We start from the raw sequence: 18,144 nt of genomic DNA, 5'->3' as shown, positions 1-18,144 counted from the left end.
CCCAACATTCACCACTCAACTCCTGCTCCTTTCTCCTTTATTCTCTCCACTGTCCACCAGAGAGAAGGGCCTGCCTATTTGCAACATTTGCAACCATCATCATAGGCCAGGCTGGGGATGCAGGAGAAGGCGTACCCCCCATTTTCAACACAAATATACAAGCCCTGCAGGGATCTGGGATCCGGGTATACGCCTTCCCCTTTGCCGGCACAAAAATGGGTGGCGGACGTGTTGCCTGGAGGAGAGAACAGCTCCCAACCAGGGGGCCGTGTGGTGGCTGCCGTGCCGTTAACCAGGGGAGCCTCTGAAACAAAGGGACAGATGAGAAAAAAGGACGACTCGGGAGATGGGTCCGAAAACATAAAATCCACCCAAGAGGTCTCGACAGGTCATCTGGACCAGCCCCTTGCCTCCAGGAGGGCAGATGACTTCAACCACCAGGTGCGGAGGGCTGGTCGTTCTTTCCTTTCAGCTCTCCAGGGGCAGACTCCACCCTCCAAACTCCGGAGCCTCTCCCGGACTCCCTCTCTCCCCTCAGGCTCCAGAAAACCTTTTCTTTCTTCAACTTCAGTCCTGGTTCACCCTCAGGGGGACAACTGGAAATCATCTCCCAGCTAAACAGCCCTTCAAACACTTGGACTTGGTTATCAGATGTTCTCAGCCACTTTCTGGGCCTGTTCTATTGTTCTGTGTGCTCTCCCTGGCACTTAGTACAGCGCTCCGCACAGAGTAAAGCACTCTGTAAGTATCGCTGTTTGACTGATTGATTCCTGCGGCCATTCCTTCTAGGATCCCCCATACCTATCCAAAACTAAGAGGAAGAGATGGTTCTCCGGTCCAGCTTTGCAACCAAAATCCAAACAAACTACTATCAGTCAGTCGATTGTATTTATTAAGCACTTAATGTGTGCAGACCACTGTGCTAAGTGCTTGGGAGAGTACAATCTAAGAATATAACAGAGTCCCTGCCCACAAAGAGCTTACAGTCTAGAGGAGGGTGGCATGCCAAGCCAGTAGAACAGCCAGCTGTCAGGGAATCGATCTCAAGCTTTACGCAGCAGTATCGAGGTGGGGTAGAGGGGATTCGAGGGAGGCCACCGATTTCTTTTCCAAATTATACTAGGTGCTTGGGAGAGCACAAAAGAACAGTAGAACAGACCCAGGAAGTGGCTGAGGAGGTTGAATAATCAAGTGCAAGCGTTTGAAGGGCCGTTAAACTGGGGGAGGATGACCAGTCATCCCCCTGAGGCCTCATGAGGAAGCCAGAGTTTCCCCCCTCTCCTCAGAGGTTCTTCGGTACTGCTGCTTCTAGAGAAGCAGTGTTGCCCAGTGAATAGGGCACGGGCTTGGGAGTCAGAGACCCTGGGTTCTAATCCTGGCTCTGCCACTTGACTGCTGTGCGGTCTTGGGCGAGTCACTTAACCTCTCACTGTCTCACTTACCTCATCTGTAAAATGGGGATTAAGACCGTCCCTATGTGGGACAGGGACTATGTCTTTTCTTCTAGACCGTAAGCTCGTTGTGGGCACGGAATGCGTCTACCAACTTTGTTGTATTGTTATATTGAGCTCTCCCAAGCTCTTAGAACAGTGCTCAGCATATAGTAAGTGCTCAGTAAATGCAGTTGATTAGTTACTGTTTCCTTCCTTTTCCTACCTCTCTGCTCCAGTTCCTGAGGCCTTGCTTCTTGGGTTTCTTCCCCTAGTGCTGCCTCTTTTCTGGCTTCTTCCCTCTGGCTCTCTCTTTCCCTTTCTCCTACTCCCCTATTGCTTTAAAGCTGAGATTTAGGGACTCCTCAGACTTCTCCTCTCCCTAATCTCAGGTGCAGGCTGTAGAAACAGGCCCAGCTGAACTCTTCCTATCTCCTAGAAAGATAGGAGATAGGAAGGGGCATAGAAACCCTCCACCTGCTTCATTTCCTCAGAATCCCTCCTGACACAAGAAACGGAACTGGTTATATCATGGGGTGCTTCTAGAGTTGAGTCTCATCCCTCGATTTGCACCTTCCAACCACTTTTATCTTGATTTCAAACATTTCTCTGATTTATCAAGGTTCCTTGGATTTTTTTTTCCCCTTCTTCTGAGGAAGCCACGCTGACCAGTTCAGGTTATGCTGCCTGTTTGGGAAGCATCTTTTTAACTCCTTCCCCCCAGGCTATCAGTACAGTGAACGGGTCTCTCTGGGACACCACTCAATCCGCTCCCGGAGCTATGGATTCCTCTTCCAGTGCAACCTCGGGCTGGACAGATACTCTCATAACATTAGGGACGTCAAGGCCGCACACTTTTCCAGCTCACACATGAGGGCACCGAAAGGGTTGGGAAGCAAAAACCCAACTGAAGTCTTGTCTTATGCCGTCGAGTTGTGTCCGACCCATAGCGACACCACGGACACATCTCTCCCAGAACGCCCTACTCTCCATCTGCGATCGTGCTGGCAGTGGATCTGTAGAGTTTTCTTGGTAAAAATCTGGAAGTGGTTTACCATTTGGCCTTCCGCGCAGTAAACTCGAGTCTCTGCCCTCGACTCTTTCCCATCCCGCTGTTGCCCGATGCGGGTGAGTTTTGCCTTGTAGCAGATGGCCTTCCACTCGCTAGCCACTGCCCAAGCTAGGAATGGAAAGGGTAGGCCTCTGCTTGACCTTTCCTCCCGTAGCCAAGACCGAGTGGGGGCAGCTGAAGTCTAGCTAGATTTAAATCCCCTCCTTCTTCCTCACGGGCCCCGGACTACCATTCCTCTGCAACTAGCATAGGGAGCGGGGGAAAGGTTCGAAGCCCCAAGGGAATCAAGGTTGGTTTTCAAGGTTGTTTGGAGTTGTCCATCCTCGTTATTTCTTCCATCCATTCCATCCTCTCACCTTGGCCTTGAAGGAGTCTCCACAGAGTGCTGGTTAGCGGGAAAGGGCCTTGACTGCAGAATTGGCCTTTGAAGTCATCCATATCAAGGGGCCAGATCATGGCACCTCCAAATTGGTTCTCCTTTATGAACTGCACCTACGGCAGAGCAACCAAACTCTCATCCAAGACCTAAAGCCACTTCCCCTCAGCTCCCTGGGCCTCCACAAATACCCTAACAAATAATCATAGTATTTGGTAAGCGCTTCTATGTGCCAAGCACTGTTCTAAAAACTGGGGTAGATACACCTTAATCAGGTTGGACACAGTCCCCGTCCCACACGGAGCTCACAGTCTTAATCCCCATTTTCCAGCTGAGGTAATTGAGGCACAGAGAAGTTAAGTGACTTGCCCAAGGGCACACAGCAGACAAGTAGAGGAGCTGGGACTAGAACCCACATCCTCTAACTCCCGAGCCCGTGCTCTCGCCACCAGCCCATGCCGCTTCCCACTGTCCAATGACTCTTAGTCTAAGCCTCCCCTGTGCCCCTGGACCCTTCAATCAGTGGGATTTATTGAGTGCTTACTGTGGGCAAAGCACTGTACTAAGCACTTGGGATGGTAATAACAATAATGTTGGTATTTGTTAAGCACTTACTATGGGCCAAGCACTGTTTTAAGCACTGGGGTAGATACAAAGTAATCAGGTTGTCCCACATGGGGCTCACAGTCTTCATCCCATTTTACAGATGAGGTAACTGAAGCGCAGAGAAGTTAAGTGACTTGTCCAAGGTCACACAGTGACAAGCGGCGGAGCCGGGATTAGAACCCACGTCCTCTGACTCCCAAGCCCGGGCTCTTTCCACTAAGCCACGCTGCTTCTCTATAGAATCCTACAAGGGTTGGTAGACACTTTCCCTGTCCAGGACGATCTTTCAGCCCAGAGGGGTGGAGACGCGGGGAGGGTCTCGGAGGGAAGACGGGGGGCCCTCGCCCCGGGCCTAAACCCAGCCTCGAGTGCCCAGGGTGGGCTCTGGGATGGAGTCCACATGTGACTGTCTTTATGGGCTCCGGAGACTTGTCCCATTGAGGTCCCGCAGACTTCTCGGGGCACGGTATGCCTTCGTGCTAGTCTGGGCGAGCCCAGCCGCTACACTTAGCACTGAGTACCGCGCTCTGCACACAGTAACTACCATTCATTCATTGCTTGCTGCCCCTTGCCAGGTGTTGGACCTTGGGTAAGTCATTTAACTTCTCTGTGCCTTAGTTTCTTCATCTGTAAAATGGGGATTAAATACCTGTTCTCCATCCCCAAGGGTGGGCTCCCCATTTAGGATCCTGAGGCTGATTTACTTATGCTGTATCTACCCCAGAGCTTAGCACGGGGCTGGATACATAATCAGCAGCGTGGTGTAGTGGAGAGAGCACAGGCCTGGTAGTCAGAAGGTCATGAGTTCTAATCCTGACTCTGCCACTAGTCTGCTGTGTGACCTCGGGCAAGTTACCTCACTTTTCTGTTCCCCAGTTACCTCATCTGTAAAATGGGGATTGAGATTGTGAGCCCCACGCGAGACAGGGCCTGTATCCAATCCGATTCACTTGTATCCACCCCAGCGTTTACTACAGTGTTTGGTACATAGTAAGCACTTAAAAAATACCACATTTATTGTTATCATTATTATTATTATAATGCACTTAACAAATACCTCAATCATCACCGGATACCACTGCTCTCCTTCCTTTGTCAACCGGACCATGTCCAATCTGATTATACTGTGTCTATCCCTATGCTTAGTACAGTGCCTGGCACATAGTAGGTGCTTAAAAAAAAAAGTGGAAAAAAATAACAAAAAATGGTCCCAGGCCAGGGGAGCCCAAACTGACCCCAACGGGGTGCCAGTTCCTCTTGACCTGACCCTCTGGATAGCTTGGGGGGGGTCAGCTTTTTAGGACATTAGGTGGCTCTCAAGTCCATTCAGAGGTCTTCTGGCTGGCAATGCCTCCCCCCTGGCATCTGCCCTTACCTTCTCTGAAATCAAGACCCCCCCTAGCCAGAGAAAGCAGGTCTCCTGGCTGGCAGGGTTTTGGCTGTCACCCCATCCAGAAACTCTTACTTTGTAGGCGAAACTCTTGGGGCTGTCAAACCCAATCCACTCGTCCCCCTTGTAGGCGTACGGCACCTTCTGGTCTTCGATCCACTCGACGGTGGAGCCGTGCTTGATGAACATGCAAACCTGACGGGCGACGGGACAGACAGCCGGTCAGAGAAACCGGGGAACGTTCCGTTGGTCGCGCAAAATCTGTCCCTGCCGAAGAGCCCCTTCTCCGGCTGCCACCTGGTGTCTGTTAATAATAATAATGATGGCATTTGGTAAGCGCGTACCACGTGCTTTACACTGTTCTAAGCACTGGAGTAGATAGGAGATAATCAGGTTGTCCCACGAGGCGCTAACAGTCTTTAGCGCCGTTTTCCAGATGAGGTAATGAGGCACAGAGGAGCGAAGCGGCTCGCCCAAGGTCACACAGCAGACAACTGGCAGAGCTGGGATTAGAACCCACGTCCTCTGGCTTCCAAGCCCGGGCTCTTGCCTCTAGGCCACGCTGTGCTTGTTGTGGGGGAGCTAGATATTTCCAGCCTCTGGGAAAGTTTCACAACCGCCCCTTCCCCGACCAGTAGCCGACTGCTCCCCTAGCTCCCGTGCCCTTCCCAGCCCTTGCACAGATCCCAGGCCAACTCAGGGATGAGGAGCCGGGGCTGCTCCCCAATTTCCCACCCCACCCCGAGGTCCTCGTGCGGGCCTGCTCCTCCCCCATCACCTCCCCTCCCTCTGCAAGCGGTCCCCGACGGCCGCAGCGGCTGCGGCCACCACCTCATAGTAGGCCCGGTAATTCGCATTCCGGGTGTACGGGCCCAGACTCTGGGTCCAGACGGCAGGCGCGCCGATGCCCGTGTCGGAGCTGGTCAGCCTGATGGCGTTGCCGAAGGCAGGGAGGCCCATGACCAGCTTCTCGGCCGGGGCCCCGCCGTCCCTCCAGTATTTCATGGCGAACTCCTGCAGAAACAGAATGGCGGGGTGTCGCGGGTCGGCCGCCTCACGGCTCCCGGGAGCGGCCTAGAGGAAAGGGCTCCGGACTGGGAGTCCCGCGTTCCAGTTCCAGCTCCGCTACTGGCATTCATTGTGACCTGGGACACGTCATTTCGTTCATTCATTCACCGTCGTATTTATTGAGCACTTACCGGGTGCAGAACACTGTACTGAGTGCTTGAGAGAGTATAGTACAACCATCAAGAGACTCGTTCCCTGCCCGCAAGGAGCTCGCACCTTTCTACGGCTCAATTGCCTCATCTACAAAATGAAGCTCAGGTGCTTCTTCTGACCTCTTAGACCGAGAGCCCCATGTGGGGCAGGGATTTTCTCTGAGCTGATTGCATTCTATCTACCTCGGTGCTCAGCACCGTGCTTGCCATATTGTAAGCACTTACGCTAAACCGAGAAGCAGTGTGGTCTAGTGGAAAGAGCACGGGCCCGAGAGTCAGAGGACCTCAAGTCTAAACCTGGCTCTATCACGTATCTGCCGTGTGACCTTGGACAAGTCACTTCACTTCTCTTTGCCTCCGTTTTCTCATCTTTGAAAGTAGGGATTTAATCTTACTCCTTCCTACCTAGACTGCGAACTCCATTCATTCATTCGATGATATTTATTGAACGTTTACCGTGTGCAGAGCACTATACTGAGCGCTTGGAGAAGTACAACACAGTAATAAACGGTGATACTTCCTGCCCGCGGTGAGCTTTCAGTCTAGAGGTGGGGAGACAGACATCGATATAAATAAATAAAATGACAGATGTGGATATAAGTGCTGTGGGGCTGGGCACGGGGAAGAGCGAAGGGAGCAAGTCAGGGCGAAGCAGAAGGGAGTGGGAGATGAGGAGAAGTGGGGCTTAGTCTGGGAAGGCCCATGTGCGAGAGGGACTGTGTCAATCAATCGATCGATGGCATTTTTTGAGTGCTGACTATGGGCAGAGCACTGTACTAAGCACTTGGGAGAGTATGATGCAACAGAATTAGGAGATAGGTTCCGGGCCCATACAAATCCAAACTAATAAGCTTTTATCTACCCCGGTGCTTAAAACAGTAGGTGGCACCTAGTAAATGCTTAACAGATGTCATTATTATTATTATAACATATAGCATATAATGATATGTTATAATAATAATGATAACCACAAATACTGGCATTATCATCATTACTATTATTTCTTGGTGCCCCTCGGCTTACGCAGTTGAAGTAACTGAAATGCCCTCGGTCCATGGAGCCCTGATGGAGCGCGCTGTGGTGGCCTGCGAAGCCGTCCCCGCCTCCGTGGAAGTGGAAGGTCAGCACGTTGATGAAGTCGAGAAGCCTGGGGGCCAGGAGACAGCGGGGCAGCAGTGGGGAAACACCTCTCCCCCCCCCGCGTTGGGCGAGCTCCCTCAGGCCACAGAGCCCGCCTGGATGGACGCTGTCCCCTGGCCCGGCTCAGCCCACCCTGCAGCTGGGGCTGGGGCAAGGCGGGGCAGACTTGGCTCATTCAGTCCCGGTGTCCCTCCTCGGGATGGGGAAAGGGCGGGGGGCAGACCGAGCTGGGGAAAGGGCCGGGGCGGCCGGGGGCGGCACGAGCTGGGCCCTCCCCAGGTGTGTGACTGCACGTCCACCCGGAGGAGAAGCCCGAAGGGGAAACTGCTCCACTCACGGCGCAATCTTAGGGATCTCGTAACCGGCATCGATGGGCTCTTTGCGAGCAGACACGGTTGCTGTGATCAACAGCCTGGAGGTGCCCTTGGCCTCAGCCTCAGCTTCAAAAGCAGCCAGCATTTCCTAGAGATAGAAAGAGAGAGAGAGAGAGAGGGAGAGTGGAGAGGGGCAGGCAGTCAGCCCAGCAAACAAGACAGACAGGGCAGACATGAATGGAGGGGGGATCTTGCCCCACTTCAGTCCATATTTCACTCTGCTGCTCAGATTATCTTTCTACAGAAACGTCCTGGGCATGTCACCCCCCTCCTCGAAAACCTCCGGTGGTTGCCTGTCAACCTTCGCATGAAGCCAAAACTCCTCACTATTGGCTTCAAAGCTCTCCATCCCCTTGCCCCCTCCTACCTCACCTCCCTTCTCTCCTTCTCTCCTTCTCCAGCCCAGCCCGCACACTCTGCTCCTCTGTCACCGCTCACCTCCTCCCTGGGCCTCGATCTCGCCTGTCCCGCCGTCGACCCCTGGCCCACGTCCCACCTGTGGCCCGGAACGCCCTCCCTCCTCACAACCGCCAAACGGTCACTCTTCCCCCCTACAAAGCCTTACCGAAGGCTCAACTCCTCCAAGAGGTCTTCTCAGACTAAATCCCCCTTCTCCTCAGCTCCTCCTCCCCTCCGCATCACCCTAACTCACCCCCTTTTCTCTACCCCCTCTCCCCGCCCCACAGCACTTATGCATCTGTGTACATATCTATAATTCTATTTATTTATATCAGTGCCTGTTCACTTGTTTTGATGTCTGTCTCCCCCCTTCTAAACTGTAAGCCCGGTGTGGGCAGGAATTGCCTCTATTGCTGAATTGTACTATCCAAGCGCTTAGTACCGTGCTCTGCACACAGTAAGCGCTCAATAAACACAATTGAATGAATGAATAAATGAATGAACCCCGTCTCAGGGAGCAGGTGGACACAGACGGCTAGAGGGGCAGATGGACAGAGAGATGGGCAGAGAGAGCTGGTGGACAGACAGGGAGAGGGAGCGGGTGGGCAGACAGACGAGCGAGCAGGTAGACTCTCCCAACATTTCCTCGCCTCTCCGGCTCTCGCCGGCCGTCGACGGCTCACCTCAATCAGTCTGGTGAAGCGCTCCTTGTCTTCGGGGGGGCTCCCCCGGGACCCCGGGAACTCGAAGTCCAAGTCAATCCCGTCAAACCCGTGCTGGCGGAGGCGCTCGATCACGGAGTCGACGAAGATCTTCCGGTTGGCCGAGGACTTCACCATGAGGGTGAACCTGGAGTTGGGGCGCCCCAGCCCGGGTTTCAGATACCCCCCGTCTGGAGACTCAGAGCCCCTCGACAAGCTCCCTCCCGGCGGGGATCCCGCAGAATCTCAAAGAGGCCACCCCAGTCCACCCTAGCCCGTCCCGCCCCGGACATCCTTCTCCCTAACTGGTCCCACCCGGCCGCCCACCCTCCCTGTCCGGGCCCTCACCACCCTCCTCCCCACCCCGACCCTCCCGGACATATGTCAACCCTCGGGCCCGGGGAGGTGTCCGTCTCACATTCGGATGCCGGCATTCCACCCTCCTACGGACAACAGCATGATCAGCTTCTTGTTCCTGTGTCCAGGAGGGACAGGGAGAGGACGGCCGGGAGAAAGGGCTGTTACCCCCATCAGCAGAACCCCAGACCCTCCCGTCTTTTACTAATAATGATGGTGGCATTTTTGAATGCTTACAACGTAACAAACACGGAGCTGGGCATTAGGGTAAATACAAGATAATCGCTCGGGACAGAGTCCCTGTCGCACAGGGGGCTCACAGTCTAAGAGGGAGGGAGAAGCAGTGTGGCCTAGTGGGGAAAAAGCAGCGTGGCTCGGTGGAAAGAGCCCGGGCTTGGGAGTCAGAGGTCGTGGGTTCTAATCCCGGCTCCGCCGCTTGCCGGCTGTGTGACTTGGGGCGAGTCACTTAACTGCTCTGTGCCTCAGTTACCGCCTCTGTAAAATGGGGATTAAAACTGTGAGCCCCACCTGGAACAACCTAATCACCTTGAATCCCCCCCAGAGTTTAGAACAGTGCTTTGAACATAGTAAGTGCTTAACGAATACCACCCTTATTACTATTAAAAAGCACAGGCCTGGAAGTCAGAAAGACCCGGACTCTAATCCCAGCTCTGCCAATTGCTTGCTGTGTGCCCTTGGGTAAATCCCTTATCTTCCCTGTGCCTCAGTTTCTTCAACTCTAAAATGGGGATTTAATACCTGTTCTCCCTTCTACTTAGACTGTGAGCCCCAGGTGGGAGAGGGACTTTGTTCAACCTAATGAACATGTACCTACCCCAGCGCTTAGAACGGTGTTTGATACATACTAAGTGCTTAACGAATACCATTGGCAAAAAACAAAAAAATAGGTCCTGCATCCCCATTTTACAGAGGGGGAAATAGGCCCAGAGAAATTCAGTGACTCTCCAAGGCCACACAGCAGGCAAGCGGCAGAGCAGGGATTAGAATCCAGTGCCCCTGACTCCCAGACCTGTGTTATTTCCACTAGGCCACGTTCTGGGTTCCGATTTCTCCAGTCTGAGAATCCGGGGAAGAGACCCCCGTCACGATCTGATCACCGCACACCTCCTGGGGCCTCGGACAGCAGTCGAGGTCCCCGGCCCCCCAGAACCGCCCAGGGAAATCCCTACACCGCTCTCCCCCAGGCTTTCCTGTAAGAGTGGAGGAATTTCAAGATCCTGGGATATGGAGCTGACAGCTCTTCTGCCGTTTGGAAAAATCAATCGAACCAGCAATGGTGTTTACTCCCTGTTATGGCAGGCGGGGCACTGCATTAATAATTATTATTATTATACTATTTGTTAAGCGCTTACTGTGTGTCAAGCACTGTTCTAAGCACTGGGGTAGATACAAGTTAATTAGGATGGACACAGTCCCTGTCCCACATTGGGTTTGCACTCTTAATCCCCATTTTACAGATGAGGTAACTGAGGCTCAGAGAAGTGAAGTGTCTTGCCTAAGGTCACAGAGCAGACACGAGTGAAGTGGGGATTAGAACCCAGGTCCCTCTGACTCCCAGGTTCGTGTTCTATCCACTTAGCCACGCTGCTTCTCAGGGTTCTTGGGAGAGTCCAACAGATGCCTTTCCCAAGATGTTTCCCTGGTCCAAGTGACCCCTCCGGGCCCTCCCACTGACCGCTCCTTCAAGGCCTGGATCTGAATATCCCCGGTCCACTCGGGGGAGACAAGCTCGTTTCCCTTGAGCACCGGTCCGGCGAAGATCAAGTGCGTGCACAGGTGGGTGTCCACGTCTTCAGGGAAGAAAGTGACGGGATCGGGTCGGTGCTGGGCCAAATTGGAGATGTAGCACACCAGCTTGAAGGCAGTAGCTGAGAGAGGAGAGCAGAGGGCACGGCTGCAGGGGATTCATTTATTCATTCAATAGTATTTACTGAGCCCTTACTCAAAGCATTGCCGTAAGCGGTCGGGAGAGTACGACCTAACAATAAACAGACACATTCCCCGTCCGCAGCAAACTTAGTTTTAATCCCACTCTACCATTTGCCTGTGACCTCGGGCTAATCCCATCACTTCTCTGAGTCTCAGTTTCCTCCTCTGTAAAATGGGAATACAATACCCGTTCTCCCTCCCCCTTGGACTGTGAGACCCACGTGGGGCAGGGACTGCGTTTGTCAGGATTGTAGTAATAACAATAATAACCACAATATTCGTTAAGCGCTTCCTATGTGCCAGGCAATGTTCTAAGCACCGGCGCAGATACAAGGTGCTCAGGTTGTCCCACGTGGGGCTCACGATCCTGAGCCCCATTTTCCAGATGAGGTAACCGAGGCACAGAGAAGTTAAGTGACTTGCCCGAAGTCCCACAGCTGACAAGTGGCTATCCCAGTGCTCACTTGTTACATGTCCCCCAAGAGCCTTATTAAAAGCACACCTCCAAGAGGCCTTCCCTGATTAAACCCTCATTTCCTCTTCTCCTATTCCCTTCTGCGCCCCCCCCCCCTTGCACTTGTATACCAACCCTTCATTCACCGCTCCCTCAGCCCCACAGCACTTATCTATATATTCGATGTTTATTTATTTATACTCAAGTCTGCCTCCCCTCCTAGATTCACCGTGGGCAGGGATCGTATCTACCAACTCTGTTACGTCCTACTCTCCCAGGTGCTCAGTACCGTGCACTGCACACAGTAAGTACTTAATAAATACCACCGACCGACTGATCGGTACACAGAGAGCACTTACCAAATCCCACAGCGATTATTTTCCGCTCCTCCACGGAGTCAAGCTCCAGAGAAGCTGGAAGGAATTCAACCTCTCCTCATGGAATCCCAGGATCCCCTCATCAGACCTGGCTGGGATAGGCTTTTAGGCAGAGGTATCCGAAGTGGCCGGCCAACGTCCCAACACCGGTGACCAGTTTGCGGGGGTTGGGGGTGCTCTCGTTCACCCCCAGAAGAAAGCAGGTGGGGACAGGGCAGGTGCTCCACGGATTTCCTCTGGGTTTTTTTTGTTTTTATGGTATTTGTTATATATAAAAAAAACCATCTGTCGTCTCCCAGTACCCTCTTGGGGCCGCTCGAGGCAAGTAGTGTTGCCAGAGTCACTCCAGAAAAAGGAGAAATGATTCTGCCTCACTCTGTCCTACCTCTGGGGGTATTACAAACCCCCAATTTGGGAGAGGAGGGAGGGCGGGGAGGGCATTTTGAGTTAAAGCACTCCCTGGGATTACCCAACCCACCACCCAACCGGCCCCAGCCAGTCACAAGGTCGACAGAGGGGCGGTTTCAATTCCAAGAATTCCAGGGGTGAAGCAAGGCCTATGTCCAAGCTCAAATCAATCCCTGGGCCAGGGAGACAGACAGACGGGCGGGAGAGAGTGACGGGTTTTCAACGTCCAGCTCCCGGACAGAGAGGCGTGAGGTGGGAAGTGGGGGAGACACTCACCCTTTGGTGACTGCAGCCAGAGAAGGAGGCCTGCAAATGAAATGAGACTTTCTGAACCCTGGCAGGGTCTGGGTTCTGGGCCCGGGGCTCTCCAGAAACCGGAACCTCTTCAGTTTGGACCTTAAAATACTCCCGAGTGAGGGCCTGGGGACTGAGAGGGCTGCAAGATGGGGGGGATCCTCCCCGGTCACGGGCCAGGGCCCAGACCAGAGGAGACGGAGAGAGACTCACAGGCCCAGAGTAGCGTCCTCCCCATCTCGGCTTCCCCTCGGTCTAGCAGCCCTAGGGCTCGGCGCCACCTTATATGCCGAGGCCCAGCTTATCGTGAGGGAATCTACACACCCACACCTCGGGAGCCCTTCCCAGCAACCAGGGCGGTCACGCAAACCCCAGGAAGGAGGACTTCAAGCTCTCTGCTCCGACTCCTTCCCCCGAGGACCCGGACAGGGAGACCATTCTGAAGGATGCTTAGGAGGGGCCTACCTGGCCTTAATAACTGTCTTCAGGTCTGAGCAGGAAGGTTAGAGGGAGAATGGGAACAACGTTGGTCATCTCTCTCCTGAGGGACCAGAGCAGGAAGAGATGAGGACTTTGATTAGGTGGAAGGAAGCCTCCCCCGCCGACAGGGTCCCGGAGGGGATCGTGGGCCTGCTTTCCTTGAGAAGCAGTGTGGCGAAGTGGAAAGAGCAGGGGTCTGGGAGCCAGAGGCCCAGGGTTCTAATCCCGGCTCTGCCATGTGCTGTTCATTCATTCATTCAATTGTATTTATTGAGCACTTACAGTGTGCTGAGCACTGTACTAAGTTCTTGGGAGAGTACGATATAACAATACGTAACCCTGGGCAAGTCTCGGCATAACAGTTTCCTCTTCTGTAAAATGGGGATTCGATATCTGTTCTCCCTTATGCTTAGAATGTGAACCCTGACTGGGGCAGGAACTGTGTCCGTCCTGAATACCTTATATTGGAATACCTTATAGACATTCCCTGTCTACTCGTTTTGTTTTGCTGTCGGTCTCCCCTTTTTAGACTGTGAACCTGTTGTTGGGCAGGAATTGTCTCTAACTATTGCCAAATTGTACATTCCAAGCATTTGGTACAGTGCTCTTCACCCCGTAAGCGCTCAATAAATACGATTGAATGAATGAATATCTACCCCAGCGCCTGGCCCAGTGGGTAGAGCTTGGGCCTGGGAGTCACAAGATCATAGATTCTAATCTCGATTCTGCTACTTGTCTGCTGTGTGATCTTGGGCAAGTCACAGCACTTCTCTGGGCTTCATTGACCTCATCTGTAAAATGGAGATGAAGAGGAAGCAGCGTGGTTTAGTGGATAGAGCACGGGCCTGGAAGTCAGAAGGATCTGGGTTCTAATCCCCACTCTGCCCCATGTCTACTGTATGACCTTGGGCAAGTCACTTAATATCTCTGGGCCTCAGTTACCTCATCTGTAAAATGAGGATAAGAGTGTGAACCCCACGTCCGACAGGGACTGTGTCCAACCTCATTAGTTATTACTCTCTTTATTTTGTTAAAGATGTGTGTATACCTATGATTTTATTTATCTTGATGATATCTACGCCAGACTACCTGTTTTGTTTCGTTCTGTTTTGTTTTGCTGTCTGTCTCCCCCGTTTAGACCGTGAGCCCGTTACAGGGCAGGGATGGTCTCTATCTGTTGCCGAATTGTACATGCCAAGCGCTTAGTACAGTGCTCTGCACATAGTAAGGGCTCAATAAATACTACTGAATGAATGAATGAATGAACGTGTATCATCCCCAGTGCTTAGAACTGTGCCTGACAGATAGTAAGTGCTTAACAAGTACCCTAATTATTAATTATTATTACTATTGTTATTATTTTTAAGAGCGTGAGCCCGATGTGGGACAGGGACCGTGTCCAACTTGATTTGCTTGTATTCCCCCCACAGCGCTTCGTATAGTGCCTGGAATAGTGAGCCCTTAAAAATACAATTATTATTATCAGTAGTAATAGTAAAGTGCTTGGGATGTAGTAAGCACTTAACAAATACTACAATTATCATAATTTCCTTGGGAAGCTTTAAGAACGGGAGTGATCTCTATCTCCTTGGGCAGGAACCCCGACGCCTTCCTTGGAAAAAGGGGCTGCGAATGAGGTGACCTATCCAGACGGCCTTTCCCGCTCAAAAAGCTTCCGACACTCTTCGTTTACTGCGGTTCGTTTCTGTTTCTCAGTGTCTTGCCTCCTCTGTGTGAAGTGAAACTGCTTTCAAAATGGAGTTGACCCAGCCAGGCAGATCAGCTCAGAAACCGTCGCTGGCTAGCAAATTCCAAATCCTGCCAGTTTTACTTTGATTGCCATCGCTAAAATCGGCTCGCTCCTCTCCATCTACACCGCTCCTACCCTTATCCTGCCGGTCTTGTCTGCTGCATCGGGCCCCCTCGCCTCCTGTCTTTCCCCACTCCAGTTCATGCTTCACTCTACCAACTGGATCGTTTGTATTAAAAAAAACTGAGCAGTCCACGTTTCCCCTCTCTTCAGTGACCTCCAGTGACTGCCCATCTGCCTCCTCGTCAAAACAGGAACTTCTCGCCATTGGCTTTAAAGCCCTCCGTCACCTCACCCCCCCCCCGTCTTACCTCGCTGATTTTTAACTACAACCCAGCCCGCTCGCTTCTCTCCTCTAACGCCCACCTACTCACCGTATCTTGATCTCGTCTATCTCGCCACCGACCCCTTGCCCACATCCTCCCTCCGGCCTGGAACTCCCTCCCCCTTCGTATATGACAAGACCACCACGCTCCCCATCTTCAGAGTCGTATTAAAATCACATCTCCTCCAAGAGGCCTCCCCCAACCCAGCCCTCCGTCCCCTCTTGTCACCATCCTGCCACTTGAATTTGAACCCTTTAAGCACTTGATGTGCACTCCACCCTCATTCCCGCAGCACTTAGGTACATATTTGTAATTTATTTTAATGTCTATCGCTCCAACTAGACCCTAAACTCCTCGTGGGCAGGGGGCACGTCTACTAACCCTGTTGTATCGTACTCTCCCGAGCACCTAATACAGTGTCCTGCCCACAGCGAGTGCCGAATAAATACCATTGACCGATTAATTTGTCCCATCGGTAGCTGAGAATCTGGGCGGTTAGAATTTCAAGGGTCACGGCCTCAACCCTCCCTTCTTTGGAAAGAGGACTAGAAGGCAAAGCTGTAATAATAATAATAATAATAATTATGGTATTTGTTACGTGCTTAGTATGTGCCGGGCACCGTACTAAACACCGGGGTTAGATACAAGCAAATGGGACTGGACTTGGTCCCTGTCCCATGTGGGGCTCAGTTTCGGTCCCCATTTTACAGATGAGGTAACTGAGGCACAGAGAAGTGAAGTGACTTGCCCAAGATCACACAGCAGACAAGTGGCGGGGCCGGGGTTAGAACCCATGACCTTCTGACTCCCAGGCTGTAGTTGGTGGGACTGAAGTTCCAAGCCAAAGGTTGGGACCCCAAGTTCACACGGGGGGCTTCAAAGCCAGCAGGACCGGGGCTCAGCGAGGGGCCCTGCGTGGAGGAGCCGATCAGTAGTATTTATTGAGTGCTTACTTTGTGCAGAGCATTGTACTGAGTACTTGAGAGAGTACAATAGAGTCAAGTGAACCCAATCCCTGACTACCAGAAGTTTATAATCTACGGTGGGAAACAGACCATAAAATAAATTACAGAGGAGAAATGGCAAGAGTCTAAGAAGAAGCAGCGTGGCTTAATGGATAGAGTACAGGCCTGGGCGTCAGAAGGACCTGGGCTCTAATACCAGCTCTGCCACTTGTCTGCTGTGTGACCTTGGACAAGTCATTTCACTTCTGTGAGCCTCAGTTACCGCATCTGCAAAATGGGGATTATGACTGTGAGCCCCATGAGGGGCAGGCATCGTGCCCAAACTGATTTGCTTGTATCCATCCCAGCACTTACCACAGTCCCTAGCATACAGTAAGCGTTATATTACTTGTTATTATTATTATGGATATACACATAAGTACCATGGGGTTCGGGTGAGTACCGGAGCGCTTAGAGGCCTTCCCTGATTGAGCCCTCTTTTTCCCCTGGCTCTCTCCCCCTTCTGCATCATCTATGCACTTGAATTTGTGACAGTTGGGCATTGGCATTTGCCCTACCCTCAGTCCCACAGAACTTATTTTATGCTATTTGTTAAGTCCTTACGATGATGATGATGGTATTGTTAAGCGTTTACTACGTGCCGTGAAGCGGTCTAAGTGCTGGAGTAGGTATTATTAATCAGGTTGTCCCACGTGGGGCTCACAGCCTTAATCTCCCTTTTCCAGATGAGGTAACTGAGGCACAGAGAAGTCGACAGTAGACTAATGGCAGAGCGGGAATTAGAACCCAGGCCCTGACTACCAGATCTGCAATCTTTTCCACTGTTACGCTTCTTTGTACATAGGTTCATATGTCCATACCTATAAACTGTATATGATAAATCATTTATATTGTCTGCCTCCCCCTCTAGACTGTAAGCTCCTTGCGGGCATCGAACGTGTCTACCGACTCTGTTATATCGAACTCTCCCAAGCGCTTAGAACAGCGTTCTGCACAGCCAGGTGCACAGGCGACGCGGAGGGACAGGTGACTAGGGAAATCAAAAGCCGAGGCGGAAGGCTTCTCGAAGGTGGTGTGATTTTCTAGGAGGGCTTCGAGGGAGGGGAGAGCGGCGGTCTGCCGGATGCGAAGGAGAAGGGCGCGCCAGGCCTGAGGGAGTCCGTGGGCAGGGTGGAGGGAGAGATGAGAAGGGGATAGAGGCTAGGCTGCCACGAGAGGAGCGGAGTGAGCATTTTCCGGGAGGAACCAGTTGCCGGGGAGGCCCTCTGTCCGGTGGGTTTTCTTCTCTGGCCCTCGGGTCGGTCCGCACCTTTCCACGGGAAGTTGCCTTTCCACTTCAAAGGGCGCGGAACATGGTGCGGAGGCCCCCTCCGGCCTCCGCGGGCACATTCCGTTCCCCTGGCTCAGCCCGCGGCCCCCACTCACCGGTCGGCGCGGCACAATCCCCTGGCGTCCGAAGAGGTCCGGCACCGGGCTGGCACGGGCCCGGCGGCCCGGGCCCGGTGGGTGGCCGGAGCCGGGAGGGGGGGAGGTCTTCCTGCCGGGCGGGGGCGGCAGCGGCGGGCCCTCGGGCAGAGCGCCTGGGGGAAACAATGCGGTTCTGGTACACTGCCCCGGCCCCCGGAGCTGGCTGAGGGAACCGTGACCGATGGGCTCGGGAACTGACAACCCACGAATGGGAGAACCGAGAGTCTTGCTCTAAATGATAATAGTAGTATATTATGTTTGGGAAGCGCTATGGCGTAGTGGATAGAGCAAGGGCCTGGGAGTCGGAAGTTCTAATCCCAGCTCCGACACTTGTCTGTGTGTCCTTGGGCGGATCACTTCACTTCTCTGTGCCTCGGTTGCCTCATCTGTAAAATGGGGATTAAGACGGTGAGTCCCTTGTGGGACAAGGATTGTGTCCAACCTGACTTGTCTCTACCCCATTGCTTAGAACATTGCTTGGCACATAGTAAGCGCTTAACAGAGACCACAATTATTATTTATTAAACAAGTAGATGATTATTTTTTAT

The 18,144-nt window shown here is 52.7% G+C and overlaps 1 protein-coding gene across 1 annotated transcript; it reads right to left on the bottom strand.

The window, feature by feature from the left end:
• LOC100088292 (acidic mammalian chitinase-like) lies at nt 1-12,786 on the bottom strand. Its single transcript, XM_039912743.1, has 11 exons — nt 12,762-12,786; nt 12,531-12,617; nt 10,762-10,954; nt 9,127-9,183; nt 8,691-8,856; nt 7,572-7,696; nt 7,118-7,241; nt 5,706-5,888; nt 4,950-5,069; nt 2,859-2,994; nt 1-304 (listed from the first exon to the last, which is right to left on the bottom strand). Exons 1-11 carry the CDS (start codon nt 12,784-12,786, stop codon nt 75-77), a joined length of 1,446 nt encoding a protein of 481 aa, XP_039768677.1. The 3' UTR covers nt 1-74.
• Between the last annotated feature and the right edge of the window lie 5,358 nt (nt 12,787-18,144).

The sequence above is a fragment of the Ornithorhynchus anatinus genome, chromosome 7 (assembly GCF_004115215.2).
Source record: "Ornithorhynchus anatinus isolate Pmale09 chromosome 7, mOrnAna1.pri.v4, whole genome shotgun sequence".
Classification (NCBI taxonomy): domain Eukaryota; kingdom Metazoa; phylum Chordata; class Mammalia; order Monotremata; family Ornithorhynchidae; genus Ornithorhynchus; species Ornithorhynchus anatinus.
The sequence above is the reverse complement of the archived record's forward strand: the minus strand, read 5'-3'. Positions and strand labels throughout refer to the sequence as shown.

Coding starts and splice junctions, on each gene's coding strand:
- LOC100088292 (XM_039912743.1), bottom strand. CDS start 12,786: ATGGGGAGGACGCTACTCTGGGCCT. Junction 7,242..7,571: donor GAGATCCCTAAGATTGCGCC/GTGAGTGGAGCA, acceptor CCTGGCCCCCAG/GCTTCTCGACTTCATCAACG. Junction 305..2,858: donor GAGACTCCTTCAAGGCCAAG/GTGAGAGGATGG, acceptor CCTTTGTTTCAG/AGGCTCCCCTGGTTAACGGC.